Genomic DNA, 15,546 nt, shown 5'->3' with positions numbered 1-15,546 from the left:
CTTCTGGTCCAAACACTCGACTCACACAAGTCAGCCAGCACGAACTAGTGAGGAGCGGTTAGCCAAGCCCGCTTCCTAACATTAGTAGGTAGCGTAGTTGAGCTCTTTGCTCGCTCCCCTCCTCTGCTAATGCGCGTCTGACTAAGGAACCACGACGACAACAATCCTTTGGCCGGAATTGGCCATATTCGTATTTCCCCAATTTATCTCTACTCGACCGACTTCATCTATCGTTAACCCCCCGCTGGATCTACCTCCGCGCCTTTTCTTCCCTTTTTTTCCCGCCCAAACGCCATGGATCAATGGCAGGGCTATTCCGACACCGCCGGCGGTCCTCGACGATTCAACGGCGGTAATCAAATGACTCCAGGAAGGGAATATGGCCAGCAAACTACCCAAGTCCAGCCGCCCGTCGGATTTAAGTACGATCAATACCAAGGTGCGCTGAATTCGCATGCTTCGCAACAGAGCGCGACATCACCCGTCACCACCCCGCAGCTTCGCGATGGAAACGGCGATGTCCCTATGCAGGACGTTCATGATCCTTACGGAAGCATGAAGTATCCCATGCGACCACATCATCAGTCGCATCTGTCCGGCGGCCGGGCTGCAAACCTTCATTCGCCTTCCGAGCCCTCTTCCGCCGCCCAGCGGTACTCGCCTATGGAAGTACTATCGCCAACGTCACCATATGCACCCAAGTCGGCAACAAATCAGGGTCAATTTTCAGCGCCCCATACCCAGCGCCAGTCTCCTACTCGAGGCGATTACCAGCCTCAGAGCTCATATTATTCCCGACAGAATTCTCAGCTTCCCCCTATCACGCCATACGCCAATTCTCAAGAGAATTACCCGTCGTCCGCTGTCTCGGCCTTGGATGGTGCCTTTGCTAATGATCCAAAATCACCGAGGCGAGCGCTCCAGCCCGCCGCGAACGTGCCCATGGAGAAACGACCGGTGCCTCAGTTCAAGAAGATAAGCGCCGTCACGGATTTGCGGCCCAAGGTTAACTCTCAGCCGCCGTTTCGTCGCGCAAATCCAGAGGGAGGCTTTATAAGTGTATGACGACTTGTTGTTATCAAGTATCTCTGCGGGCGTATTGATTCTAATTACTCTCGCAGCCCCTTCAAGCTCTTACCGTGCACCTACCCGCCACGTATCGCATATGCAATCCGAACTTCAAATATGAGTCTTCTCGTAATCCCCGCAGGGTGCTTACCAAGCCGAGCAAAGGGACGAAGAACGATGGATATGATAACGAAGATAGCGACTATATTCTATATGTCAATGACATTCTAGGTTCGGAGGAAGCCGGTCACAAGTGCGTTGCGTTTTTTTAATATCCCTTGGTAACCATACTAATCTTAATAGGAACCGTTATCTCATATTAGATGTTCTCGGACAAGGTACCTTCGGTCAGGTTGTAAAGTGCCAGAACCTGAAGACCCAGGAGGTTGTCGCTGTCAAGGTCATCAAGAACAGAACAGCGTATTTCAACCAGAGCATGATGGAAGTATCTGTCCTAGACTTGGTAAGGCTCAAAACTTCAAATCACCAGGCTATCCGTACCTTCGTACTGACCATTGTCCAGTTAAACACAAAGCTCGACAAGAACGATGATCATCATTTACTCCGACTTAAGGATACATTTATCCACCGACAGCATCTTTGCCTAGTATTCGAATTACTAAGCGTGAACCTTTACGAGCTAATCAAGCAGAATCAGTTCCGAGGTCTCAGTACGACACTCGTGCGAGTATTTGCGCAGCAGCTTCTAAACGGATTGGCTCTCCTGAACAAGGCGCGACTGATACACTGCGATTTGAAGCCGGAAAACATCCTATTGAAGAACCTCGAGAGCCCGATCATCAAGATTATAGATTTTGGATCGGCTTGCGATGAGCGGCAGACGGTGTACACGTACATCCAGTCCCGGTTCTACCGATCTCCCGAAGTATTATTAGGTCTACCCTATTCTTCGGCCATCGACATGTGGTCACTCGGCTGTATTGTAGTCGAGCTGTTCTTGGGATTGCCGCTGTTCCCAGGCTCGTCCGAGTACAACCAGGTCTCGAGAATTGTCGAGATGCTTGGGAACCCCCCAAACTGGATGATCGAGGTAGGCAAGCAGGCTGGCGACTTCTTCGAGAAGAGGCAGGATGAGTTCGGTAGGAAGACATACCATCTCAAGAGTATGGAACAATACTCTCGAGAGCGCGGAACAAAAGAACAACCTAGCAAGAAGTACTTCCAAGCGAGTACCCTGCCCGACATTATCAAGTCATACCCAATGCCGCGCAAGAACATGAAACAGAGCGAAATTGATCGAGGTAGGCATAGCTTAATCCGCCAAGTGGATTCCTGAGGCTAACATGACTTCTAGAAATGAACAACCGAGTTGCCTTCATCGATTTCGTTCGAGGCTTGTTAACTATCAGCCCCTTAGAGAGATGGTCACCCCAACAAGCTAAACTACACCCTTTCATAACCCAGCAGAAGTTTACCGGACCCTTTGTTCCTCCGATGAATCTGAAGTCCAGCTCGCTCAACCGCTCTCCGGCTCCTGGAACTCAGCAGCAACAACAGGCAGCCGAACTCAGCAAGCAAAGAGCACAGCAAGCGCAAGCTCAGGCTCAAGCAGCTGCCCAAGGAGCTTATGCGATGCAGCCCGCCCAGTATCCAGCTGCTCCGCACGCCCAACCTTCGTTGTACGGGGGCAATGGTCTGTATACTCCTGGAGGCAGCCATACCGGCGCCCCGCCGCCTTACTCCGCTCAACAGTCTCCTTACGGCCAAATGGTCATGGGACAACCACCCGCGCAAATGCCGCCGGCAAACTACGGTGTTCCGCAGCCGAATTTGTATCAGCAAGCTACGGTCCGAGCAGGCCGTCAACGCGCGTCAACGATGGATCAACAACAGAGCGGTATTCCGGCCGCTATTCAGCGAGTCGCTAGCCACTTAGATCCTAGCCAGCCTATCAGACTACAACCAAGTCCCGCATACTACCCGCCGCCTGCCGACGGCATGGGTCTGACAGATCCCGGAGCAGGTAGGGTAGCTGGTAGAAGAGATAGTAGAGCGCAAAGAGGGGGTGCCAGAGGCAACCGAGATTTCATTCGTAATCTGGAGGAGAGGACTCTCGAAGAGGGATTCATGGGAGCTGGGAATCAAAGTCCGTGGGCTTGAAGAATGTTCCACACGATGATGTCCCACGAATCAGACGCACATGTATCGCCTTTTCAAGACAGGTCGGTAAGAACCGAATCGTCTAGGTTCAACAAGTCCTCACTCGGCTAGTAGCCGGTCACGATGACCTTCGATATTGGGATACCTCTGGGATGCTTTTTTTTACAGCTCTACGTTGGCTTGTCGGCTCCGCCTTTTACGGACCGGACAGGCATGTATGATACCCACAGAACATAGGGTGCAACTCTAGATTGCCCAAAAAGTTTTATTTTTCTTCCTCTTGTTTTCCCCTTCACTGCTCCAGTTACCGTACAATCGGGAATTGATTTCTTCGGGGACGCACATAGCATTGGCATTGAGCAATTCAAGGGAGAGCCTCTACATTTACATAGGTTGAAGGATAGGGTAGGGTCGTCCGTGGGAGGCAAACTCGGGGGGGCGAAGAGGTGTGTTAAATAGGAAACGTGCTCGCTCCTTTTAGTTACGCGGAACGGTCTCGCGGCGCGGGTGGATAGCCGCTGAGGAATTCATTTGCGACGACGTTTTTACGCGTGATGACTTTAGGGGGCGGCAACGACGGACTTCCTGGCAGTGACTTTCTCTCTAGCTTCCCCCCCACCCCACCCCTGCCCGAATAGGGGGATCATCATCATCATCATCATCATTCACAGTACCATCGCATCCGGGTTTTACGAATGGATGAGCTAGGAGAGAGAGGTAAGGTAAGGACGGGGTAGGAAAGCGGGAACGCGAGACTTGCCTGAGGGAAGAGGGGAAAAGGGGACGACGGGGGTGCTAATAGCGGCGGCGGGCGGTCTTTTGCTTTTTTTTCTGCGGACTAGGTAGTCTACCTAGCCTAACGCCGGTGGGTAAACAAACAAACCTAGGGCCCCCCTTTTCGTCGTCGAAAAGGGGGTGGTGGGTGCTTAACTTTGCTTTGAACAGAGAAACATCCATGAACTTGAATTAACCTGGGCTTTCGTGATTGATGTGCGTGTGCGTGTATGGATATGTGATATGTATAAATGCGGACGTATGCGTGCCCAGGGTACAGATCGTAGGTAGGTGGGTGGATAGATATGTAGGAGAGGAGGAAATAGGGGTGGGTGAGCGAAGTTAGGGGAATGGGGTTGTAGAAATGATAGGGATGGAGATAAAGGGGAGAGGTCGTGGATGGGATTGAAGACTATACAAGACTATACGTATTTACTAACCAATGATATTACCGTAGAAAGAACGACGAGATGTAGAATTGACTCGCTAGTGAAAGCAAGTGCTCCTGCGTAGATACCTAGGGAATAATTGCACTACCAGATGGGAAGAGGAAGGGCAAAACGACACCATCAAGCGAAGGAGCTCTAGACTTGGATCGTAGGATACACAGATTAACAGTCAAAGTACTAATTAATATTAGCAAGCACGCCTTGATAAATTTCAGCTTCACGAATACACAGCAATTTCACGAATAATAAACAAGAGCGATCATAGTTCAAAATCAATCAAAGGCATTATTAAACTCCATAATCGTCAGCCGGACTACCTAAAATAGGCAGACCATCCCTCATTACAATATGACATGACGAAGCCCCAACCGCGCCTTCCAAGAACTCCCCCAAGTCCCCTATTACCACCTCCCGCACGAGGTTTTTTTTTCGAAGTTATGAAAAGTCCTTTCCCTGACTGACTACCTAGGTATATGAAGGATAACTCTTTGTCCCAAGCTTCCATCATACAAAAAAACATGCAGATGCTTCTTTTTTTCCTTCCTGTTAGTACAATTGCAGGTATGGGGCGGTAGTAGAAATCGTCATGGACGTTGGTTTTCTCTGCTTCGTTTGCCATATCCATAGCACCTGGTAACTCTGTGCTGCATGCCTAGGTAGTGTCCCCCCTTTCGTAATAGAGACAATTGCGGAAATATGGTACACTTGGGGGTCTAGTCTCTGACGGGGAGTAGTTGGATCGAAACTGTCTACCACGACCAACATTGGTGGCAGTAGTGCTCTGCCCACTTTGTCGGATTGTACGGGCAGGAGTTAATGCGGTGGTAGTTGTGAGCGTCGATAGGGTAATCGTAGTGGGAATAATCGTGGTAACCATTGCCATAATTATTATCGAAATCATTACTATGGCCACCACTACCACCATGGACATTGCTAGACCTTTTATCGCAGGCAGCGCGGAAACCATGTTCAAACCCCTCACCGTATTCTGTAGCAAAGTCGTTGTTGTTTAGTTGCATATCATTCGTCGGCTCGACAGCTGATTGGCAATCCTACCTGCCAGCACGAAATCCTCTGCCCCGACGACCGTCATTACCACCACCGACACCATTAGGCTTAGCGACCATCTTATCGCTGTAAAGACTTCCGTTCGAATACGAGGTGTCTTGGTCATCGGTGTCCATGAGATCGTTAAAACCCATTCGTCCATCAACCACCATGTTGCTTGCCTGTCGGCTCTCTTGGTCGCGTTGGGCTCGGGGACCGGTCGGGGGCGTAGACGTGAACGAGTCACCAGGTTTCATGTACACATTCAATGTTTTGCCATCGGCCTGTTGTTTTGTTGGTTCGCTGCCTATCAGGTAATCTTGAGGGATAATACTAACCGTCTGGTTGTTGAACTGTTGAATCACCCGATTTGCTCCCTCCTTGCTCTCGAACGTGATCTCGGCTATGATGATCGGATGGGTTTTGAGTATACGGCAGCTACTGATCAGGCCGCCAACAGGCGTCATGACGTTCTCAATGTCAGCAGCAGTGGTTCCTGGCGCAAAGTTCTGGGCCATCACTACGAAAGGTCCTGCAGAGCCCTTAATCTTTATGCCCTGTCCCGACGGGCCAGTTGGTGTTCGTTGCCAATTCATCTGCTGCTCTGTGGCAGGTGAAGAGGCGGCACGCTCAAGAGCATTGCGCAGCATGGCTGTGCGCTTGGGTGTGCGACGCGGTGTTGTCTGTTGTCGGGGGATCGGAGTGCCCGGGGCGTGGATTCTGGAAGCTAGTGAATTAGGGTCTTTCTGTGCTTTCGCACCTTTGCCATGCGCATTGTGAAGATCGTGAGTCCATTCGTTGTTGACGTTGCCGGCGGGGACATGCGCGGTCAAAGATTGGCGCTTCGCAAAGTAATAAGTTAGCCATACATCCATAAACAAAGAGCTGAGCAGTAGAGATTATCATACCTTCTTCACTCCCGCGCGACTTGCCAATGAACCTCCGCTAGGCGCGCTAGCTCGGCGATTACCGTCGCGCTTGAAGATGCGTGCGGCGAGAGCCTCATTTTTCTTGCGCTCGCGGCCTAGTCAATATATTAGCATGTCAAGTTCATCGTTTGTAGTCGTGACTACGATAGATGGTCGAGATTGTAGGCCGTGATAAAAGTGTATACCGTTCCTAAAATTGGGTACCAATGATTTACTTACCAGCGTTGATGATCTTCTCAAAATCAGTTGCGTGCTGCGGCGTGACGTTTTGTTTGGAAGTGTTTTGCTTCGCCATGATCGTTCCGTAAGTGCTTGCCTTGAGCTATGCAACCAATGACGTGAAGGAGTGATAGAAGGAAAGTAGGATTCCAATGGATTTGCAAATGCGACGGTTTGAAAATAGCGAACGATGAAGTATTATCAAGTCAGGTAGCCTTCTTTATCTCGGGTGAGATAACGGACGTTTTTGAAATTGGAAGTTGGAAAACGTTAGAAGGCTGAACTTGACGAGCTCAATAGGTAGATAATGGCAAACTTGAGTGGAGCTGACGAAGGATGAAAGTTGCAAGGTTAAAGAAAAAGCGCGAACTTGAAAAAGGGTCGCGCGTCTAATCAATCAAATTATGGATCTGTGGGGCAGTCCAATCTTTCTTGGCACTTCGTACAAGTACACAGGTACAGAGTCCTGAGAGTCCCTACTTTTCAATTACATAAGCAGCATCATTGGATCCCGGGGCTTGGCAGGGCTTGCAGCTGGAAAGAAGCTAGTGCAGCCACAAAAGATACGTACTCCAAGCGATTAGGGTCAGACGGCTGAGGCGCAACCCACACAAACTTTCTACATTGAGGGAAAATTGTCGGCTCTCTATCTGTAATTTCGGCCGCATCTTCCAAAATTCTTCAATCACCCAATTTACTCCAAACCTCCATTCTCTTTCAACATCACGAATTACGCACAATAGACCAGCACCATGGGTCGCGTGGTATGTTTACTATTTACAATACAGTTCTACCAATTCATTTGGACTATCTGCTAATCAATGCGACAAATAGATTCGTAACCAGAGAAAGGGTCACGGTGGTATCTTCAGTAAGTTTTACCAGCAACGCCTCTCGAACTTAGCATTCGCGCCGATTTCAGTCGACTACGAGCGGCATATTTCCCCTCTTGAGGACCGTTTAAACTTACATTCGATCTCTTCTAGCCGCCACCACCCGTCTGCGAAAGGCCCCCGCCAAGTTCCGATCGTTAGATTACGCTGAGCGCCATGGTTACGTACGAGGTGTGATCAAGGAGATCATCCACGACCCGGGTCGTGGTGCTCCTCTGGCCCGCGTCGTCTTCCGATCTCCCTACAAGTTCAAGCAGATCACCGAGACCTTCATCGCCAACGAGGGTATGTACACCGGTCAATTCATCTACGCCGGCAAGAACGCCGCCCTCACTGTCGGCAACGTCCTCCCCCTCGCCTCTATGCCCGAAGGTACCGTCATCTCGAACGTGGAGGAGAAGGTTGGTGACCGAGGTGCTCTCGGCCGAACTTCCGGCAACTACGTCACAGTCATCGGCCACAACCCCGACGAGGGCAAGACCCGTATCAAGCTCCCCTCCGGTGCCAAGAAGATCGTCAGCAGCAGCTCCCGAGGAATGGTCGGCATCGTCGCTGGTGGTGGACGAACCGACAAGCCTCTCTTGAAGGCCTCGCGTGCTAAGCATAAGTTCGCCGTCAAGCGCAACAGCTGGCCCAAGACTCGTGGTGTTGCCATGAACCCCGTCGACCATCCTCACGGTGGTGTAAGTAGCATTGGGTCTTATAACGTATGGATGAAAATGCTGACATTGGTACTTAGGGTAACCATCAACACATTGGTAAAGCCTCCACAATCTCCCGATACGCGGCACAAGGTCAAAAGGCGGGTCTTATTGCGGCGAGACGGACGGGTCTGCTACGTGGTACCCAGAAGACGAAGGAGTAAAATGGGTTATCCAGGTCATGGTTCATCAAGGCGGTTGGAGTTTTACTTGATTGCGCTTTGCATCTCTCTAGGTACTGGTGAGCTATGATAATGAGATAGGCTCAATGGTAGTACCCGGCATGAAATCCTTTCTACGTGTCCTTTCGATTGACAAACATGGATCTCGTGAAGTTGATGAAGGAGAACTACGGTTTACAAACGGTAGCTCTGTGTCATTAGGAGGAATTCGTCTGAGTTCGCCTGATGCTCGGTATGTGTACTAGGTCCTAGATATATACATAGGCACATATCCGAACAAAGAATAAGTGCAAATTTCCAACATATGGACCAATTGTGTACACTATGGCCGATTCTAGTGTGACGAGATCACCTGCAACGAATGGAACCATATGCTTAGTATGAGTGTATTGCTAGGGACATGATATCATACGATAGCCCGGCTCCGCTCTCCGGATCTTGGGGCGAATCTATGAGGAAGCTGCCAATTACATACATAACTTAAAAACAGACATCGCACCCCAACCGGGAAAACGCAGCACCACTGCCTGCCTAATTATATAAACATTAGGTGACCAGATTATTGGCAGGCACCGAGTAATCGGAATTTATAAGTAAGTTGTTTCCAAATTGGATACTAATACACCGACATGCCGTTCTCCACATCCTTACCCTCCGGGTTGATCCCTCGGACAATCTCAAGAGCGTTGCGGTCCTACTATAACCCCACCAACAGCTGCACCTATGCGCTCTCTTATAAAATCTCACCCCGCCAAAGTAAGGCTCCTTTTCCAACACCAACGCCGCATTTTCTACCTTCCGTAACCGCCGTGAGACGACGACGATTCTACTCAACTATGGCCGCCAACAAGGAATTCGCACTCGTGTGCTTGGAGAACCCTCTACTTGGTATGTTGGTCTTGAATATTTCTATGAATTGAGTTCAATTGAGCTCCTAAAGAAAGGAGAGAGAAGAAGAAAAAAGCCCCGCCTCAAAATGGACAACGAGGGGTGTGTTAGCCGAAGCTCCGGCAGATGGATTCACGGAAGCTACACTCACACTATAGCTTGAATCTAAGAGAGCGTGCTTTGAAATTTAGTCCAAGTGCATATACTCACTCTTATACCGAACTATTGCTAATATACAAGTGGTTCGCAGACATCCAGGCCGTAGGCACTACAGACCTCCTCAAGAAGTACAACCTCAAGGATAATGATGCGATCCTAGCGTCTCCGGAGCACATCCCGATCTACGATGATCTGCTCGAGAACTTCGACGCTAAGCTGATTGCTGGTGGCGCCGCCCAAAACACGGCGAGAGGTGCTCAATATATCCTCCCTCCCAACAGCGTCGTCTACTTCGGCGGTGTCGGCAACGACAAGTACGCCGACATCCTGCGGGATGCCGTCAAGCAGGTCGGCCTGAGGGTTGAGTACCGTGTTGATCCCAAGGAGCCCACGGGAAGGTGTGGCGTGGTTATCACCGGTCACAACCGAAGCTTGTGCACTGACTTGGCCGCCGCTAACCACTACGACCTCGACCATCTCAAGAGTCCCAAGATCTGGGAGCTTGTCAAGAATGCCCAGTTCTACTATGTCGGTGGCTATCACTTCACCGGTACACCCCCCCTTTTCCCTTACTCCCTTTCCCGTGATGTGTCTACTTGGAACCATGCTAACGGTCTAACTTAGTATGCCCACCCGCTATCCAGGCTCTAGGCGAGGAAGCCGCCACCAACAACAAGACCTTTGTCGTTAACATCAGCGCACCATTCATCGCCGAATTCTTCAAGGAGCCCCTCGACGCGTCGTCCAAGTACTGGGACTACGTGATCTGCAACGAGTCCGAGGCCGCCGCGTACGCCAAGTCGCACGCGCTGCCCGTGGCCGAGACCGACGTGCCCGGCATCGCCAAGGCGCTGGCCAACCTGCCCAAGGCCAACGCCAAGAAGCCGCGGGTGGCCGTCGTCACGCAGGGCACGCTGCCCACCGTCGTCGCGGTCCAGGGCCAGGACGAGGTCAGGCAGTTCCCCGTCCACGCCATCGACGCCTCCAAGATCAACGACACGAACGGCGCCGGCGACGCCTTCGCCGGCGGCTTCGTCGCCGGCCTCGTCCAGGGCAAGTCCCTCGAGGAGAGCGTCGATATGGGGCAGTGGCTCGCGCGGTTGAGTATCCAGGAGTTGGGGCCTTCGTAAGTTATTTTCTTTGCTCGTGATTTATAGCTCTTAATTGGACGTTGCTAATAAGGACACCAGATACCCCTTCCCCAAGCAGAGCTACCAACCCTCGAAATAAACTACCAACTCGTAGATTTTCTGTTAAAGACAGCAAAGTCTTAGTAAGTAAATAGGAAAGAAACATCAGCATCACACCAACAAGCTTTGACGTTACTCAACTTTACGCAAAGGTTCGGCGTTACATAGAGATGGGATTTTATATCATCTGGTAGGCGGAGCATTTTAACATGTGTGCAAAGGCGAACTGAATTCAAAAAAAGGATAGGTAGCTTGCGTCGTCTCGTCTTCTTTTGCTGGGTTTCAACAACTGGGAGGGGGTTTATTTTATTAAACCTATCTATACATAGGTATGTGGTGGTCATGTCTGCCATCTAGAGCATAGATGTTGATAGCGAATTTCAACATGAATATTTGCCGATTTACATGTTGATGAGTAACCCGTTCGATTTTGAGAGCTTTGTTTGAAGAACATTGAGTCATTGTTACTCACTACTGACTAGAATTCTTTTGGAATTCGAAGGATTTTGCTTAATAGCACCATGGCGCGTCTCTAGACCTACATAGGCATCATGATATGAGGAAGCTTATTGCAGAGCTACTTAAAGACAAGGATGCTAATATAATGAGCTAGATACGAGGTTAAATCCCCCTTTTGTAGGTATTATTTCAATTTTCCCAAATTCCCAATTTTCTACCCCCTGAACTCCGCCGCTAATCGCACGATTGGCAAAGTTATAAGCTCGCCAGGTGTAGAAGACACTCAATCATATCATTCACGGGCCCTTCGCTCTCAAGGAAACGATAGAGCCCTTCCAGGCCCCCAATATTAGCGCTTCTTCTGCAAAGCATTTTTGGTGCATCTGTTATACCATCGTATGCTGCCTTAGCATGGTCATCGCTGCCGAAAGCGACAAGTTTGACCGAGTCCGGATCTTTATATGCCACGACTGGGGAACCATCCTTGAGTAGAGTCTGGCTATCGACATGACCAGGCTCAGTTATAATGAGGACGGTCGCTGGGAAGGTGTAGACAGCCACAAACTTGGCTGTAAGCCGGATTCCGGAGCGTACCGGTGTGATACGGGTAGCGAATTGCAGTGCCTGCTGCGATACCTCCATGATCGATGAGCGAGGGAAATCTTTCCCGACTTGTTTCCTAAAAACCTTCCACGGGACCCTGAAGTGGCCGCTCTGGGGATTGAGATTCGTTATAACACCTTTGCCGTTGAGGTGAATCTCCCCCGCCGCAATGACCTTGGTTCCGGGTTCGACAAGACTCGTATGTCCAACAGGCAACCCCGTTCTATTCGAGATCGTCTTCGCGTCCGCGTGGCTGATATACCGAACGCTCCCATCTTCCAAGCGGACAAAGTCATAACTCTGGCCGGGTTCTAACATTCTCATAGCGTGGCGTGGGCTTGCAGATTCCTTGATCGCGTTTATCTCCGTGCAACTTCGTACGTCTGCCATAGTAGCCTGCTTTATATGACTAGCCTCCGCGCGCTCGCTAAACTTCGTGTACTTCTCGAGCATAGATGCGCGAGAACGAGCTGAACGCTCAGCTAACTCTGAGGCGGGTACGCCTTGACGACTTAACCCTGCCCGGCTGCGAGCGGCCCCGGCGGTGGCCCCGGCAACGCCATCTGCAATGACGCCTTCGGTAGCATTGAAGATATCATCCGCCGATCCAGTATTAATCGCATGTGCAGTTGCCGCGATCGTTCCAGTGGGTGCAAACCGCTGCTTACCAAGAGAGTTGAGTCCAGTGGATACTCCATCGCATGCCAATCCGGTGACGACGGTAGCACCGGCACAAGCAACTGCACCCAAGCCCCCTGTAGCGACCGTCGCCGCGATGACGGCGGTCGACCGTGTTGCGTCGATCATAATCCGATCACCTCCCTCAGTATCGCCCGTCGCGTAGTGGCAGATCCCGATAACATGCCCAACAACGGGAGTGCCTTCGGCGACGCCAATCCATGCCTCCTTCTGAGCTTCCAGAAGGCGGTCGCATTCTTTCTCGTCGCCCTCGATTTTTGCCGCGATGACGCGAACGTTGGAAGCGATACAGTTAACTTCGGTGTATTTCTTAACGGAGCGCCCCGCACCATCTATGAGTTCCCCTGCGGCTTTTTCCTCGCCGACGAGGGCACAAACCCCTGCGGCAATTGACTTCCCCCCGGCTTCCGCGACTGTCACGACCTCACCAACGACGGGAAGAGACTGCGCATTCCCCATAATGAGCTGTAGCAATGTAAAGCTGACCTAGGACTTGCATATTAGTTAAAGGGATGGGAAGCGCCACAGGGTATAACAAAGAACATACTTGAAGAGAATTTAATCGACTTGCTAGGACAGTTTAAAGGGGGGGTTGCAATATAAGGTCTTATCCCCTGCCAAAAGAAAGGGGGATAGGAAGGTGGAAATAGCACTTGAGGTTGCAAGCTTGCAAAACACAACGTTGAGACGATAACGATCTACATGAGAAAAAGGTCCTGGGAGCATACCTACCAGATATATACGCAATTGCTTTATCCTGAGGCTGCGAAGAGATGTGTCGAAATAGGGTCCAGCAATCTACTCCAGGATAAACGCGCTATGCGATCTGAGTGTCACGGTTTCAATGGCTGGATGCCTTACCATTGCCTTACACAGGGCCGTCTTTCAGCTCTCCGGAATCTCCATCTCACCCTTGGGCACTCATAATCGAGGCCAGATCGTCGATACATAGTAGATTTATCCAATGGTGATGTGCCAAGGCACGTTATGCAGGTTTCAGCCCAGCTCAAGAAGCATAGCTGAAAAATTGATTTTCTCTGTTAGTGTCCGCCGTCAAATTAGAAAAGAGTCTTTCGAACAAGAACCATGGCACAGCATTCCATAGGATTATTATCACACTATGGAGAGCATACCGCTATCTTGATCTGGGAAGTGTGACCGGATCGTTGGCGATTCCGCTCCGGGAAGCAGAATCAAGTCAATTACTTCGAGTATGCACAAGTCCTCTTCGATGTCGCTTTCATAGAGAAGAACGTTGTGAGGTATGGCGTACCCATAGATGATGTCTGTCTACCGTCAGAAGGGCTCCTAAGTTGCTTATTCTCGGAGTAAGCGGTCCTCAGAGTTATCCTGCGTGGTAGCTAATGCATTGCCAACATCTGGGCAACTTTCCGAGCGGACTCTCAAGGAAAGTTCTCGCTCATTAGGTGATTGGCGGAATTGGTACAAATTCCCCATGCCGTAATTTTTTAAACACAAGGACTAGGTAGTCACATGTTGAATCCCCTACATGCCCGGTGGCGGTTGCGCTACTGCTAAACGAGTCTTCGTTTAGAGTTATATCTTAGCCGACGCCTTCTAGCTGAGATATGCTTCCACCGCTCTCAATATGCTTATGTCAGAGAGTAGAAACTTCGTTGGTCAAGGGGTGAAATATCTCAGCTTCGGCGTTGTTGTGTTTGTCGATGTCGCCGATGCATCTGAAGGCGAAAATTGGCTGGAGCGGCACAGAGTCTTCGGCGAACCGTCTGCCGTGGCCTATGCCAACCAGTTTCTTCTTCCTTATGGTTCCACGGAATTGACCAAAGTGAATTTTCAGGTCGTTACGATACGGCGAGGAAGGAAAATGAAGGCGCACTTCTCGTAGCAGACAGGTGCTCATCGACCAACGTAGTTGAAAATGGATAAAAGATAGGCAGAAATCTCGTCTACCTGAATATCAAAGCAGGCTGGATCTTGTCACACACAGTGTTGGTTTTGACTTCATATCTCTCGAATCTTCCTGTTTGCTACGAGATAGGCTCGTTTTTTTCTTAAACAAAGCTCAGGAACATGGTCCTTCATAATGCACATGAAATTTGAGAATAGATGTTTGGGCTTTTGAACAAACATAAATTATGCAGTTTTCTTTGTATTAGGTTAGCTACGTAGAAGGAAACTGTGTTTGGGATCGTACCTTCCTTAGGATGGCGGCTCTCTCAGAGCTTGATATAAACTTATAAATATCTCGGATAAAACTATAACTTTAACTTACATTCGGTTGCTATAGCAAGAAATATATTCATCACATCATCCTACTTCTACAACATCCACGGCGAATAGTATTTTCTTTAAAAATAAATTCATTAGCAACCGAATTTGAATCGCAGGATTTCAAGAACGTCAACATGTCCAGCGAAGATGGCGAATCGTTTGACCAAGGCAAAGTAGCCGAGTCCGACGTAATCCTAAGCAACGATCCTGCCTTCGTCCCGTATACCGGATACGATCCCAACAGCGAAGCCGCTATCAAGCACAACGAAAAGGTTCTAAGCCTTTACGGCTTCCGCATCAACGTCAAGCTGAGCGGCCTCCAACTCGCCACGCTAGCAGACGCCGCCCAATCGTCGCCGGAGAACCAACTCGTTCACAAGAGCCCTGCTTTGACCTTTGAGCCCTTCTACTTCTTTTTCTACGGCTCGCTTCAGATACCGCATGTTGTGACGACTGTAGTGAGAGGAGGAGGCGAAGGCGCCAGCTACAAGCCAATTTTGAAACCCGGCTCTATCGAGGGGTGGAAAAGTAAGTGTATTTCAGTTTTTCTATCTCTTTTTTCCCTTCTTACCCCTTAGACCTCTTCTTCTAACATTGACATTTACTAACTCGAGATACCTTAGTCATGATGTGGGGACCATACCCGGCCCTAGTTCCTAAAAAAGGCGGCAAGGTCACTGGGAAGTACTGGAAGTGCAAGCGTCCCGAGGATGTTTGCAGACTTTGCATGTACGAGACCGATGCGTATCGCATGGAGTTCTGCGACATCACCACGGAGGAAGGAGATGTGATCAATGGCGGACGCATTTTCGTGTCGACGGTGGAGAGAGACGAGCTGGAGGTGGGGAGCTTCAATCTAGAGAAGTTCATTCGGGACCGGGCATAGACGCCATCGCAGCCTTAAGGCGGTGG

At 50.0% G+C, this 15,546-nt stretch overlaps 6 protein-coding genes across 6 annotated transcripts; 4 read left to right on the top strand and 2 right to left on the bottom strand.

Moving 5' to 3' along the window:
* Positions 1-294: 294 nt before the first annotated feature.
* On the top strand, positions 295-3,189 carry F4807DRAFT_457208 (kinase-like protein; the record flags this gene model as incomplete). The annotated part of the gene is made up of 5 exons (XM_048001006.1): positions 295-1,059; positions 1,122-1,321; positions 1,372-1,531; positions 1,592-2,330; positions 2,384-3,189. 5 exons carry the CDS (start codon positions 295-297, stop codon positions 3,187-3,189), a joined length of 2,670 nt encoding a protein of 889 aa, XP_047857643.1.
* A 1,482-nt stretch (positions 3,190-4,671) lies between these two features.
* On the bottom strand, positions 4,672-7,078 carry F4807DRAFT_412997 (uncharacterized protein). The gene is made up of 5 exons (XM_047996828.1): positions 6,608-7,078; positions 6,368-6,483; positions 5,798-6,301; positions 5,469-5,743; positions 4,672-5,400 (listed from the first exon to the last, which is right to left on the bottom strand). The coding sequence occupies exons 1-5, from the start codon at positions 6,681-6,683 to the stop codon at positions 5,391-5,393; spliced, it is 981 nt and encodes a 326-aa protein (XP_047857642.1). The 5' UTR covers positions 6,684-7,078; the 3' UTR covers positions 4,672-5,390.
* A 128-nt stretch (positions 7,079-7,206) lies between these two features.
* F4807DRAFT_412992 (60S ribosomal protein L2) lies at positions 7,207-8,756 on the top strand. The gene is made up of 4 exons (XM_047996827.1): positions 7,207-7,371; positions 7,442-7,478; positions 7,594-8,183; positions 8,240-8,756. The coding sequence occupies exons 1-4, from the start codon at positions 7,360-7,362 to the stop codon at positions 8,363-8,365; spliced, it is 765 nt and encodes a 254-aa protein (XP_047857641.1). The 5' UTR covers positions 7,207-7,359; the 3' UTR covers positions 8,366-8,756.
* Positions 8,757-8,765: 9 nt separating this feature from the next.
* F4807DRAFT_311869 (Ribokinase-like protein) lies at positions 8,766-10,680 on the top strand. The gene is made up of 4 exons (XM_047995062.1): positions 8,766-9,271; positions 9,522-9,980; positions 10,055-10,556; positions 10,621-10,680. The coding sequence occupies exons 1-4, from the start codon at positions 9,013-9,015 to the stop codon at positions 10,658-10,660; spliced, it is 1,260 nt and encodes a 419-aa protein (XP_047857640.1). The 5' UTR covers positions 8,766-9,012; the 3' UTR covers positions 10,661-10,680.
* Positions 10,681-11,153: 473 nt separating this feature from the next.
* F4807DRAFT_311915 (uncharacterized protein) lies at positions 11,154-13,542 on the bottom strand. Its single transcript, XM_047995064.1, has 3 exons — positions 13,114-13,542; positions 11,472-12,867; positions 11,154-11,411 (listed from the first exon to the last, which is right to left on the bottom strand). Exons 2-3 carry the CDS (start codon positions 12,838-12,840, stop codon positions 11,335-11,337), a joined length of 1,446 nt encoding a protein of 481 aa, XP_047857639.1. The 5' UTR covers positions 12,841-12,867; positions 13,114-13,542; the 3' UTR covers positions 11,154-11,334.
* Positions 13,543-14,768: 1,226 nt separating this feature from the next.
* F4807DRAFT_457203 (uncharacterized protein) lies at positions 14,769-15,520 on the top strand (the record flags this gene model as incomplete). The annotated part of the gene is made up of 2 exons (XM_048001005.1): positions 14,769-15,162; positions 15,258-15,520. 2 exons carry the CDS (start codon positions 14,769-14,771, stop codon positions 15,518-15,520), a joined length of 657 nt encoding a protein of 218 aa, XP_047857638.1.
* Between the last annotated feature and the right edge of the window lie 26 nt (positions 15,521-15,546).

Source organism: Annulohypoxylon truncatum, assembly GCF_022578515.1.
Source record: "Annulohypoxylon truncatum strain CBS 140777 unplaced genomic scaffold F4807scaffold_5, whole genome shotgun sequence".
NCBI lineage: Eukaryota > Fungi > Ascomycota > Sordariomycetes > Xylariales > Hypoxylaceae > Annulohypoxylon > Annulohypoxylon truncatum.
This window is presented reverse-complemented; position numbering and strand designations above follow the sequence as displayed.